Genomic DNA, 12,873 nt, shown 5'->3' with positions numbered 1-12,873 from the left:
GCAAGAACTCTCTCAAAGTTTCTATGGATAATTGTGAGAGGAAATGGAGATTAACTGAGGAATTAAGAAGTTACATGTTCTTATCTGCAAAGGATTTATGCTGTCACTCACAACTTACTGTAGGTCTGTTAAAAAAAACAGAAATGAAATGCTGTTCCAATTATGACTGCAACTTAGATATATGACCTGAGAATTCAGGCCAGATGTAGAGTGCTCTGAAGTGAACCCATAGCCCATAATCACCCTTAGTCCACTAAGCTGCAGCAACAGTTTGCATGCATTGCTAACAGCCCAGGCTTAGCTTAGGGCTCGCTTCCCATTTTTATTATTTCTGACTCACCCCTTGTTAAGCAGACAGCAACAGTGAGCTCATTTCATCTTTAAAGAGCTATCTTTGAAGAGACACAGTAGCTCACAACTCCCTTGGACAGAGGCCACTGTAACTAAGAAGGAAGAATAAAGACAGAGAAGCCACATCACCGAGGCAGTGTTCAGAGATACACCATCCTCCCCTATGTGCTTTTATTTGTTCCCAGAAGGTGTAACAGCAGATCCCTGGCCCAGTGCATCCACCACAGCTACCCATCCCTGCTGTTGAGGGACATCAGGTCTTCAGCAGGAGGTAAAAGATAAAGAGATACTAGAGAAGAAGTTCCAGCAAAGTTCTCAGCCCATGTGAGCCCAGACTGAATCCCCCTGGACCTCTCCTCAAGAAAGCAAGCGCTCTCACTACTCCCCAGTGTCTTCCTCTCCCATCGCACACCTTCCTTCCCAGGTGCTATCAGATCACAAGGGGATCAGCTATAAGCCAGTTAGCTCACAGCCTTCCTCAGCCACCTCTACATTACAGCTGGGAATTGGCCCTCATATGCCATCTCCTCTCAGGATAGCTCTGCTGACAGGCTTGCCCTTACCTTTAAAAAGCAAAGACACTTTATCCCATATGCCAACAGGGCTTATTCCAGCTACTACTTGCACTAACCAGCAAAGGGCTCCCGATGAACTTTTAACCCCTCATTCTTGCCATACAATAAGCATTAATCCTCCACCACAAGTAAAGCAACCAGTATTAGAGAAAGCAAGGTTAGTTCCCAGGTAGTCCCCTCCCCCTTATCTCACTACTAAGCTCTGTTCTCTTTCTCTTTGCAGCAAAGCCTGGGCTTGCACTCACAGAGCTCACACTCACCTTTGAGAGCCCTCCCACTTCTAAGTAAAAACAGATGATGAAAATGTTCCAGGTGACCCAAACTGCAGTCCAGATGGCATACTAAAAGAGAACAGGGGGGAGAGAGAGAAGCAATAAACATGAGGAAGTCACTGGAATCAGCTTATATGTATATACATATATTTCAGCTGGGGGCAGTTAAATGCACTGAGTCAGCACCGTCCATCTTTTTCTGTTCCTCTGTTTCTCATATGCAGAAGGTCCTCTACCTAATTAGAGGCACGGATGCAGAGTGCTGGAGGAGGTAGAAGAGCTCCTGCCACATGTTTGTCCAGCATCTATTTCTCCCTCTTTGTTTTATGGTGTCTTTGTGTTATGTGTACAAGTAATAATCATCTGAAATCTTCCAAGTTTGGAGCAACTACAGCAGAAATTCCAAACACTGAACAAAGTGTTCTTTAGCACAGCCAGGCACCTCCTGCTAAAACTGTTTGCAGTGCTCATGCCTGATTTCCCAAGGGCTTTACGTGGTTCCTCATCACTTGCTGTGTCCCACCAGAGGAAAGGCTCAGAACAAAGCAGATATTACTTACCACCACTATGTAGCGAGGTCTGTACTGAATGGTGCCAAACAGGCCAAGGATAACAATGATGATGTGGAGGAAGTTGGCTAGGATAGGGGCCCACTGGTATCCCAGGAAATCAAACACTTGCCTCTCTAATGCAGCAAGCTGGAAGGGAAAAGAAAAAAGAGAGTTATAGCTTCAGGACTCACAGCGTTCATTCTCAAGGTTTTTACATGCTCCCTGAGCAAATCACTGCAGCAGCTGAAGTCATTACTGCCATCCCAAAGCAATTTACTTCCTATGAACCAAGTCAGTAGCACAGAACATGTATCTACATCCCCCTTCTTCACACACCTCCCTTTCCCTCTTGTGGCTGAGCTAACGTGGACCGTGAGCTCCAGTTCCTAAGTGGGGGCATGTCCTCTATTCTATGCACTTTGCAATGGGGAGGCAGCCCTGGCAGTGAGACAGTAACACCTTAAATGGCTGCAACAGGACTTTCAAGAACTCATTTATCAGAGCTTTCAGCATCACTCCATCATTCCTGACACCTCTCAGATTTCTGCTCTGCAGCACACATCCATCAAGGTGAGAGGGAGGAGAAAACTCTCCCTTCTGCCTTCCCCCAACAGAAAATCCTGCCATCCAGCAATGAAATTCTGCAAACACAGTGGCTTTCCAGGACACACTGTGTTCCCTTCCACTGCTAATAACCTGGTTCAAGGCTAGTACTATGTTCTAGAAATAAAACTCCATCAGCACTGAGGTGCTGGGGTTGCTTTCCAAGCTTATTTGCATTGGAATGTGCTTTTCATTTGTAACATGCTGTTTGTGTATCAGGCAAGTAATTACTTATCTGGTTCTGAACCACTGTGTTATGCATGCAGCTGTAAGAGCAAAACCAGCACCCAGTTGCATTAGCCTTAATTTCCCCACCACCTTTAAATGTTCTGTCTAAAGGTGAAACAGCGAGTGGAGAGGGCAAAAGGGCTCCTGAGACTTTTTCCAGCAGATTTCAAAGAGCACCTTTTATTGCAAGATTTCAAGGCGTTTAATTATCAGGGTAGCATGTTGCAATTACATCATGACTTTTCATGTTTCTTTTCACCCAAATTTAACTATTAATTAGACATTAAGAGCTGGATGATTCTTGTCTGCTATGTGTAATCAAGTATGAGATGTGACATCTTTTCCTGGTTTGGCTTTAAAATGGCAGCCAGGGGCCAAGCATTGGGACTTCTGTAATGACTTCTGGACATGAGTGGTTGCAGGTCCCCATCCCACTGCATGATAAAGGAAACCACATCTATCAGAGGGGAGCTCCTTCTCAAATCAGCAGGGAAATCACCATCACATCCCTTTGGGGCTGGAAAGATATTGTAATTCTCAACATTATCTTGGAAGTTCAACAAAAATCTGTTCCAAAGAAATCCATATTGGCCCTGGGTAAGGGAAATCAATCAGTAAGCAGCTTTCCTCATTGGCATCTCTTCACCAGCAAAGGGGTATGGAGAGACCAGGAGGCAACAGTGACAGTCTCAAAATCTGTCTCATCTGCAAATGAATTAGCTTTCCCTTTGAAGCAATTCTGATCAATTTGAAGTAGCAGAAAAATACCATGAGATGTGCATCGTGGCTGTGTGCAGCCTCTGGGCCAGCACAGAGCAAGGCCAGCTCATGTCACTGCTGTGCCTGGTCCCCCGGAGGAGGGAGATTTTCTGTATCTCATCAGAAACAGCAGTAAGAGGTTAAACGCTTAATCTTGTAGGAGGGGATTAAGGCACATACCTTAATGATATTTGGAAACTTTGAATCCTGACTGGCTGGCAGTGGGTCACTTGACTGTGACCGCTTCATCCAATCAGGCATTTAATTGGCTTTGTGTGTCCCATTAGTGTGAGAGCATGTGTTGCACAGAGATGGCATGGCTGCGTGTCACTGAGCCAAGGGACTTTGTGTTCTGCACAGATAATGCTCTGTGCTGCTCAGCTTCGCCTCCTGCCTTCAGGCCCCCAAAGGGGATAAAGATACAGTTTATACACATTAGCACTCAAGAATCGGGGCATCCATGTCTAGAAACGTTTTCTTCTCACAAATGAATATTTCTCATTAGGCTTTGTAAAAGGGGAAAGCTTGCCCTTGGGCATCTTGATGTTTCCTGGCTTGTTTTGACCTGGGAGACCATTGGGTTTTGAACAGAGTGGTACCCAACCATCCTGAAGATCGTGATTCCCACGACCACAGAGTGAGAAGAGTTCTTTCAGGAACTGCAAGCTAAACCACCTTTGCACAGCTCATGGAGAGGCCACTCGCCCTTGGTCATACTGCACTTTTCCCAATGATCTTGGGCATTAGCTTCAGATCATATTTTCTTCCTACAATTGCCCTGATCTCCAAGTTGTTTCTGTCCTGATTTATCTTCCTTTGCTCTTTTTCCTGCATTTTTAAACGTTTCTGTGTCCCTGAGAGTTGCAGAGATGATTCAGCTGTGCCTGCCTGCAGTTCAGCTAAGGGAGCAGGAGCAGTTGGTATGATTTAGATGATTTGAGCACTCAGACAAGGTGTTTCCTCATTTATATGAACAGAAGCAATGTTACGTAGGATGGGCATTGATGGCAAACTCAAATGTTGCTGATGAAACTCACTAGCACTGTATTATGGACATGCAGGTGGTTAGGCTGTGCTGCAATCCAGCTGCTAGAAATGCAAAGTTACACTGAGCTGGTCCCTATCCCCCTAGGAATCCAGGATAATTAAGAAAGCATTTGTTATAAATGAATAGATAAACAACCATTTCACTCATTACACTTCAGTTCTGTGTGCAAAGCACACACATTAAATGCCACTGAGATCTGCAGGTACACAGGGCTGATGTTTCACTAAGCTGGCCTGGATCTGGGCTTGGTAATAGCACAGCAGAGCTAAGGAATGCAGTTGTACCCTTCCTGCCTGGTGCTTGCAGCTTGGCAGCAATGGCAGGGCAGTTCTGCCCCTGCCCACTTGTGCCAACAGACCTGCACTCTCACACTGAGCCTCTTTGCAGCCCCCCTTGGTGAGTGAGGGAAATGCCATATCTTTGCTGTAGCATTCTTTATAATGGATGATTCATGCTATTTTATTGAGAAACCCTATTATAGTCTAGAGGTATTGGTTGTAAAGAGAAATTTCGCAGATTGTGGCACAGGTTTCTACCCATTCAAAAATGACAGGACCTTTCCATCAGGAAGAATAATTTTTTCTTCTTTATGACTATTCTTATTAAAAAATTGTATTTCTTCTGCTCTTTTTGCTTCTCTAGACCATAGAACACTTCTACCTTTCACTCCTTGAGTTAAATGATTTGTTGCTGTACTAAAACCTGAATGGTTGTGGCAGGCTTCCTTCTCCTGAAATAAACCTCATTTCTGCTGATCCGAGTGAAACTGGAACAGCAAATGAGCATGAGAAGGGCTCGTTAGCCAGGCAAACAAAACGAGCTAAAGCTCTCTGTTGGGCTGCCCTTCACTGATACAGCTGGGAAAGAGAAGAATGGAGGGAAAGCAGAGTTTATAGCTCACGCACTGCAAAAGGTTCTGTGAACCAGCTAGAAGGGATGTGCTCATGGTCTTCTCAAAATGTGGCACAGCTTCTCACTGAACACCCCCTGTTTGGGATGGGTCTGGCAGGGCAGTGTCACCGGTGGATGCTGATGCCAGCAGGAAACTCTGAGCCATTCAGCATGGGCTGGAGGTGGCTTGTTTAAATTCTGATGATCTTTTGGATCTCAATAGTCAAACCTTCATCTTCTGTTACTCCTGTCACATTGGCTAGCTGGGGAGCCCAGCCTGATCCCCCTGTGCCTGCACACTGCTGAGGGGGAAAGGATGCAGACAAACAACTCACAGCTACCTGTACCAGCTGATCTCCATGTGTGCACCTACAGCTCAGACACAGGCAAAATGTGTGACATAAGCCCTGTATTTACTTTCCCACCTACCTGAACTGCAAGAGTCCCCAAGCTGCTCCCGTGGGTCCCACCATACCCTGCTACATTCAGTCTGTCTGGCTCAGTCTCCATCCGTTGACTCAGCTTTTGACTTCCTGCCAACTGGCTTTGCTTTTTAAGGAGATGCTCGTTGTTTGTCTGCTGTGCAAACACTATCAGGGCGGCCAAGACTTTCACTGAAAAAGGTCACGGGCCTTTTCTTGAGGAAAAAATGGCATTGATTTCCTGCGGTATTTTGGTTGATGGCTTGAGTTCAGGGCAAAGTCACAGCACTGCTATCCCTGTGAGACATCATATACAGATGAATGTTTGAGTGCAGCTAGCAGAAACAGCAGGAAGAAATTAAGAAAGCCTCAGATGTCTCATTTTAAAATCTATCTATTTAAGTTTTGAACACAAGTATCTTTTTTTTTTTTTTTTTTTTTTTGGATTCTCCCAAAACAGCTCAAGTTTGGCAATGCTACATACTTGTCTGGTTTCATGGGTAGAAAAATTATTGAGTTAAACGGTAAGCTTGCTTTCACCACAGTGACTGCATTTCTAAATAAATATTAACGGTCTTAATAGCTGTTTAATTAAGTTTTTCTGAAAAAGAGCAATTCACTGAGCTGCTGCTTCACATCCCCCTAACTGATGGGCTTGTTTGCTGGTTGCCGCGTCCTTGCCTCTTCTAAAGTCAGCATCTCACGTGCTAATGCACGCTGCATTCATGAAACCTCATTTTTCTTCAGTAAGTGTTGTCAAGGAAACCTTCCTTGGGGCCTTGTGATCCACGGCTCCCTTCCCAGCATCCCCTTCCTGAATCACAGAGGTCAAGAGACTAATTGCACAGGAGGTCTCTGGTTGTCACTTTGTCTCTCAGACGCGTTTGGTCCTTCTGGCCACTGGATACAATAAGCCCCATTCTCTGCTTCGCTTGGTGTGTTCCTTCCCCAGGAGCTGTTTAAACCCATTCTATTCACACAGACCTCAGGGAGGCCTCCAGTAGCAGACCTTATACCCTTGAATCATTTGTGTTCCATGGTCACTCCTAGGGCTGGGGACACAAACGCTTCCAAAGACAAGGCTGCCGGAGGAGCTCCCCTGCAGGTGGATGCCCAAGTAGCTCTCAGACTGCTCCATGCCATAGCTGAGGATCAGGTCCTGCACAGAGCCTGAGCAGGCTTAGCCCCTCAGCATGGGTCAGCACAACCTCCTGTCAGCATCCTGCTGCTGCACAGTGCAGATTTGCATCCTCACCTCCCCTGCCCTTGCACATTTCTGCTCTGGATTCTCCCATTCTGAGAGCTGGCACCAATGTTCTCAGGAGTGTCACTGTTCTGACCTTGATTGCTGTGCTTTCTGTCACTGATGTCTTTCACAAACATCCTGGCTGCAAAGATACGTAATTATTCAGTCCCACATGCCTGAATGCTGCTTAGCATTCCAGGAAAGGCACAATCCTCAATAAACACAAGGGATAAGACTGGCACTGAGGTATTCCTGGCTTATGCTTAGAATCCAGCTTTGAAATGACTGGGGCTTCCCATTACCCCACAGTTCATGGTGCCCTACCAAAGGGCACATCCCCAGGTGCAGCACAGCGCAGGGTTGTGAATAGGGCAGCTGGGAGTACAGTTGAATGGCTCTTGCACTCAACATTCAGAGGAGAAAAGAGGATGTTCAGCACTGCCTTTCTGAATGGTGTTCAGAACACAGCTCCTGGGAAGAAGACTGCTTCCTAGGAAGAATTTTTCTCAGTGAAATTATTGCCCTGTATTACCCAAATGCTCCTAAATTGGTGTCCTGCTTCAGGCCTGTTCTGTTTTGCAGGACCACATCACCCCACAGGGCTCAGCCTGATGCCTGAGGTGCAGGCAGGTGCTGCGCAGCAGGATCAGAAACTTGAGCTGCTCTTCTCTCCTGCCCGTGCCTCCTGATAGCATCCAAGTCCTGCACACTGCTGTGATTGCTGATTGCCCAGATCAGCAGCCAGGCTAAATTAATAAGCAGGTACTTTTGTGATCCAGGCAAAAAAAAGCACTCTGACAAGAATGAGGAACTTGTTCTATTAGAAACCTACATCAACATTCAAACCTAAATTTCCTAAACATAATTAAATTAATCAGTTGTACCCACAACAGCCCTGCCCCCAGGTTTTCTCCTCCCTCAGTGTCACAGCTCTGCATTGGCGCTGCAGCCTTGCAATGGAAAGAGGGGGCAAAGGAACAACAAGGAGATGACTGTATGCAACAGACACAAAGATAATGAGTTTCTTCAACAAGTGCCTGATATTTTCCTCAATGAGATGCCCTGTACGGCACAGCGTCAGCCCAGGCTCTGGCTTTCCCTTCCTGCTGGAGGACTTGCAGCCCTCCCCCAGCCACCTCCTACCAACAGCGTTGGGCTTGCAGAGAGCCTCAGTGGGGGGGAACCTTCTCACATCAGTAGCACAAATTTTACTCTTGAGCAAAGTATATTGAAGATGTGCCATTAACTCACCAGCCATCTCCCTCGGGAAATCCTCTACCATTTATGAAGCCATCTAAACACTCGAAAGGCTGTGAGGCAGAGTAGCACAGGAGATCAGCAGGAATTTAATTCTGTAATAGATTTATTTCCTACCAACCAGGCATTATACTACATGATTACTTCTGCTCTGCCAGGGAGGCTGCACTACGTTTGGGTTTGTTCTCATGGCAAGGATGCAGGGAAAAAATGAAAATTCTTGGAGTTGTTGGCTATAGGAACTGACCCTATAACTCCTATCTTAAGCATGGTCTGCTCAGCTAAAATAGGTATGTAGCACCTTGTTCTTGCATCTGGCTGCTGGAAGAAAAGAGCAAGCACATCAGGGGTTGGATCAGGATTCACAGTGCATATAGCTCACGAGATAGAAGCTGGATACACTTTACACAGAATCACTGGTATCCTTGTTACCTTTTACACATTTATTGAAAACTGCAATTTTATTTCCCATCTGCTTACTCCACAGTCGAATTATCAAATATTCTACTGACAGTTTCCCAAAGGAGGAAGAAACTCTTGCTTCAGGCTCAAAAAAGCCAAGCTCAGTTCTTCTGTCATGTGCACGCAAGAGGGAGGCTGACTGTGACACAGAGAGCATCTCCCACCTTGAGCTCCAGGCATCAAAAAGTTCACGTCCTTTGCACCCTGCATGTCTCACTCCCAGCTGGCACCTGCAGCTCACAGAGACCTACCAGTGTCTTGGGAGCAAGGAAAGGGTCTCTTTGAGACCTCACTGCAAACAACAGTGGGAGCTGGAGCAGCTGAGCCCCTTAATTAGGTCACGGCTGGATCACGGGTACGGCACTTGCACTGCCCAGTGCCTCTATAGGAAAATCACATCCTAGCTCTGCAGCTGGGGCAAAGCTCAGAAGGGGAAGGACATCAGAGCAGGAATAATTCTTCAGAACTTTGTCCACAGGAAAGTGCAGGGCTCTGTTTCAGTCTGTGCTCAACAGCTGGCTCCCTCCCTCCCTGACACTGGAGATAAGTGGTAGCGTTGCTTTAATTTCCTCTTGCTCCTGCTGCAATGCCAGATTGCTTGGATATTCATAAACAGAAGGGGTTTAATGAAAATTATAATTAGAGCCCTGTGGTGCTCTCGCAGGTCGCCTTTACACTGGGCTGCCTATTTACATTACAAATCAGGCCGGAGTCACTGCAAACTCTGCTGCAGGAGAAAAGGATTCATTAAAAGGAAAGTACAGGGCTCGTGAGAAACACAGGAGAAAGAAAATGATATTGTTATTATTAATAATCTAGGAAATTGGGAGCTGCCACGGTCTCACTGCAACTTTGCTCCGAGAAGAAAAGCCCATTTGTAATCATCCTGCAGCAGGCAGGGAGATGGCACGGCCACCCAGCAACTTCCACCAGTAATTACAGTACAAACAGCCCCTTTTCATAGAGCGTCTGTTTCTCATGGAAAGCAAAGTGGCAATGAAGATTTTATCTCCCTCACCGGGATGCAGAGAAGCCCTCTTAGCACTCCAGCCTAGCTGTGAAGTTGCAGGCATAGGGAAAGACAACATGTGAAGCCAAAAGGGATGGATTCTCTGTGATGTTACAGCTTTCTCGCTCCACTTGCCAGCAGCTACATATGGTGCTTTTTGCCCTGCTGTAATAGCATGAGCAGCAGCTCCTCGAGACAGGCAGAAGCCCTCATTCTGGTAAGCAATGGAGCTAACATGAGGCACAGTGTGCAGTCCAGTGCTGGAGATCAACATAAGATCTGGGCCCAATTCAGAGGGAGAAAAGAACCTGTGGGTGCAATGCAGAGGCTGGGTGTGGGCTCCCACCCCAGCCAGCACAAACCACTGTGTTCCTAAATACATCTCCTGGGTTTGGCTTACTCCATCAAAGTGGTCTGGCAGAGGTGTTAACGTTCTGTTTCCACCTATACAGTGAAATTAGAAAGAATACCCTCATTTTGCAGAGGATAGTTGGAGATTTAGGTTGTATTTGTAAAATTCTTCTTTAATATTTCATATTAATGCACTGGCAGGAATGGTACCATCGTTGTAACAGAGCTTCTATTGGATGCCTGCATGCCCATAGTGATTACCAGAGGTGGCATTTTAGGTTGGGAACCTTTTTGTTCCCCATCTCCTTCCCCTCCACTGTCACGCTCACAGGGCAGAGCGCTCACCCCAATTCCACACCTGAATCCCCCAGGTTCAGCCCAGTCCCAGGGCGATGCACCCAGAGCAGATCCCAGCAATGCCCAGCAAAGGATGCTGAGTCAGTTCGCTGCCAGACTCCCCACTGCTGCTCGCCCCAGCTATTAATCTCACCTTGCCCTCTGCGGTCGGAGGACATCACTTCAGTCTCATAAACAGCTGGGAAGTCAGAACAGAGCAGATGAGCTAATAGTGCAGAGGTATTTGGTTAATGTATCAAAACTGACTCAGGAGACTTTCCCTGCTGCACGTCGTGCCATCATGCAGAAAGTTTTCAGGCAAATTAGAAGCTGGAGTATTTTAGGAATCTGGCCACAACCCGGCCAAGTGATTTGCTTGCATTTCATGCACGCTATTGTCAGTGTAAAATCACTCATACTGCAACAGCTGAGCTGTAATCATCACTAGTAACAAACTGTTGTTCGTGCTCTGCCAAAAAAAAAACACCCTAATGTGAAAATGTGCTTATCCTGGTTAAAAAAGGGCCACGAGTGAAATTCCCCATGTAAAATTGTGTTTGAAAAGGTTGCCATTTTTACAGCTGAAAAATAAACATCAGTGAAGAAATCCTGCCTGACTGCCCCCCACAGAATGCACTAACAAACTGCCAGGCCTGTCATCAAAGCACCAGGTGGGAAAACACCGGGAAAAAGAAGGAATATTTTGGAAATGAAAGTGTTTAACGGGCCAGCTTCTGCTTTCAGTAAAATGCTTTTGACAGGAAGGGTTTTAAGTTGAAACAAACAGGAAAACAACTATTCTGTTACAGAGACCGCCCAAAGCTTTTGGGGTATCTCAGGACTTTTCCAATAACCACAGTTCCCACAAACAACCTCCCTGCTACAGAGTGGCAGGAAAATGAATCAATCACTATCGACTTTCATCATCCCATCGCTTCACCGGGTGAAAATCAATCCTGCTTATAATTGATTCATCGCTTTCGTGACTGCAGGTAACACGTGCAGCTCCAATGGCCTCCCTAGGACTGCAAAGTGCAGCTCTTAGGTCTCCCCCCAGCTGTGACCCCAGCAGAGATCCAGCTCTCTTAAGTCAAGAAAAAGCAGAGAACAGAGACACATGGACTGCTTCAAATGGAAATGGTGAAGTTTTGGCACGTCTGGTTGAAGTGGTGCTGAAGGGCAGCTTTTCTCTATGGTGGTTTGTCTGAGCAGCTCGGGGAGCACAATCTGCTCTGGGTGGCTGAGAAAGAATAAGAGTACTTCTCTGCTACAAACTGGATTACTGCTGGAAATAAACACTATAGGGCAGAGAGGGTTGGGTTCAAAGCACAAGAATGAGCCAAGTGGAATTCAGGGAGCCCACAGTGTTCTGCTCTCCCCATCCCCACACCACCACATGCTCCTGTGCATGTCAGCTGTGCCGTACTGGAGAGGGGTTTGATAACACGAAGGATCCTTATCAAAGATTTACTGGCAATAAAGTATTGTGCTAAAAAAAAAACAATAATCCCCTAGATCTAACAAGTCCTTTCATGTGTATTAATGGCATCAAATGTATTACTTTCTGTGCAGTGTTCTTTTTGTTTTTTGCATTTGGGCCCAAGCAGATGATGAAATGAGACCCATGACATTCACTTTGATGGAGGCGAGCTGCAGGCTTTCCAATAGTGTAAATAAGGATTCAGTGCCTTTTAAAAAGCGTGATTTTAAAAGCAAAGCCCTTTTGAGTGAGGGCTCGAATGGGGTTATTTTCCACATGACCAAGCGTCAAAAGGAAAGCAGCAGCCCCATCCATACTCTTATCACCCTTCCTGAGTCACCCACTGGATAGATTTGTCACAAGGTGAAATAAGAGCAAGTCCTCGATTTATTATCATTTTCTACTTGTCCTCCCTAATGCAGCTCCTGCCAGGATGAGTTTGCTGTGGGAAAGTGGAATGAAACCAGGCCTTTCAGTGCAGCTAAATAGGGCTGGGGGAGGGTTTCTTTCGGAGGGGGAATCTTCCTCATTATGAGTGGAAAATGTGCAACGCGGAGTTTTCATCAGATGCCGCCCAGCCTCCCAATTAGGACGGCTGAGACAAACAGCTCCGTTATTATATGCGACTGTTTATACAGTGTCACTCAGCCATTGTTTATTTCATGAGCATAATTTATCTCTTCTGTTGTGCTACCCAATTTGTTTGGACTTCCAGCCCAGTTTCATCGCACACATCCTTTGGCCTCCCACCAGCCCGCTCCCCAATTAAGTTTCTGAGCGCATTGCACAGCGGTCCCCCCTCCCTTCCTCCCTTCCCCCCTCTTGTTTCCCGGCTGATGTCTGCATCCCCTTCTCACTGCAATGCTCCCCGGGGCTCCTATCCCAACCCCGCTGGCTGCCCGCTCCTCAATGCCTCATGGTTTATTCAACAGTCAAGCTGCATTTCTCTTTTCCCTCTCTCTTTTTTTTTCTCTCCTTTTCTTTCTTTTTCCCTCCCTCCTTTTTTTTTCCCCCTTTCTTTCTCCCCCCCCC

General features: G+C 46.3%; 1 protein-coding gene across 3 annotated transcripts in view; it reads right to left on the bottom strand.

The window, feature by feature from the left end:
* NKAIN4 (sodium/potassium transporting ATPase interacting 4) overlaps positions 1–12,873 on the bottom strand; it is a 47,515-nt gene that overhangs the window by 23,678 nt on the left and 10,964 nt on the right. For 2 of the 3 annotated variants that reach the window (XM_042832385.1, XM_042832384.1), the window contains exons 1-3: positions 5,708–5,788; positions 1,759–1,896; positions 1,187–1,267 (exon numbers count right to left, since the gene is read on the bottom strand). In XM_042832385.1, coding sequence (XP_042688319.1) covers positions 1,187–1,267; positions 1,759–1,896; positions 5,708–5,788 — 300 coding nt within the window. Of the gene's footprint in view, positions 1–1,186; positions 1,268–1,758; positions 1,897–5,707; positions 5,789–12,873 lie in introns of those variants that run through there. The other variant, XM_042832386.1, reaches the window with a different exon arrangement.

The sequence above is a fragment of the Centrocercus urophasianus genome, unplaced genomic scaffold (genome assembly GCF_019232065.1).
Source record: "Centrocercus urophasianus isolate 14NV4802_14NV808 unplaced genomic scaffold, USGS_Curo_1.0 seq_38, whole genome shotgun sequence".
NCBI lineage: Eukaryota > Metazoa > Chordata > Aves > Galliformes > Phasianidae > Centrocercus > Centrocercus urophasianus.
This window is presented reverse-complemented; position numbering and strand designations above follow the sequence as displayed.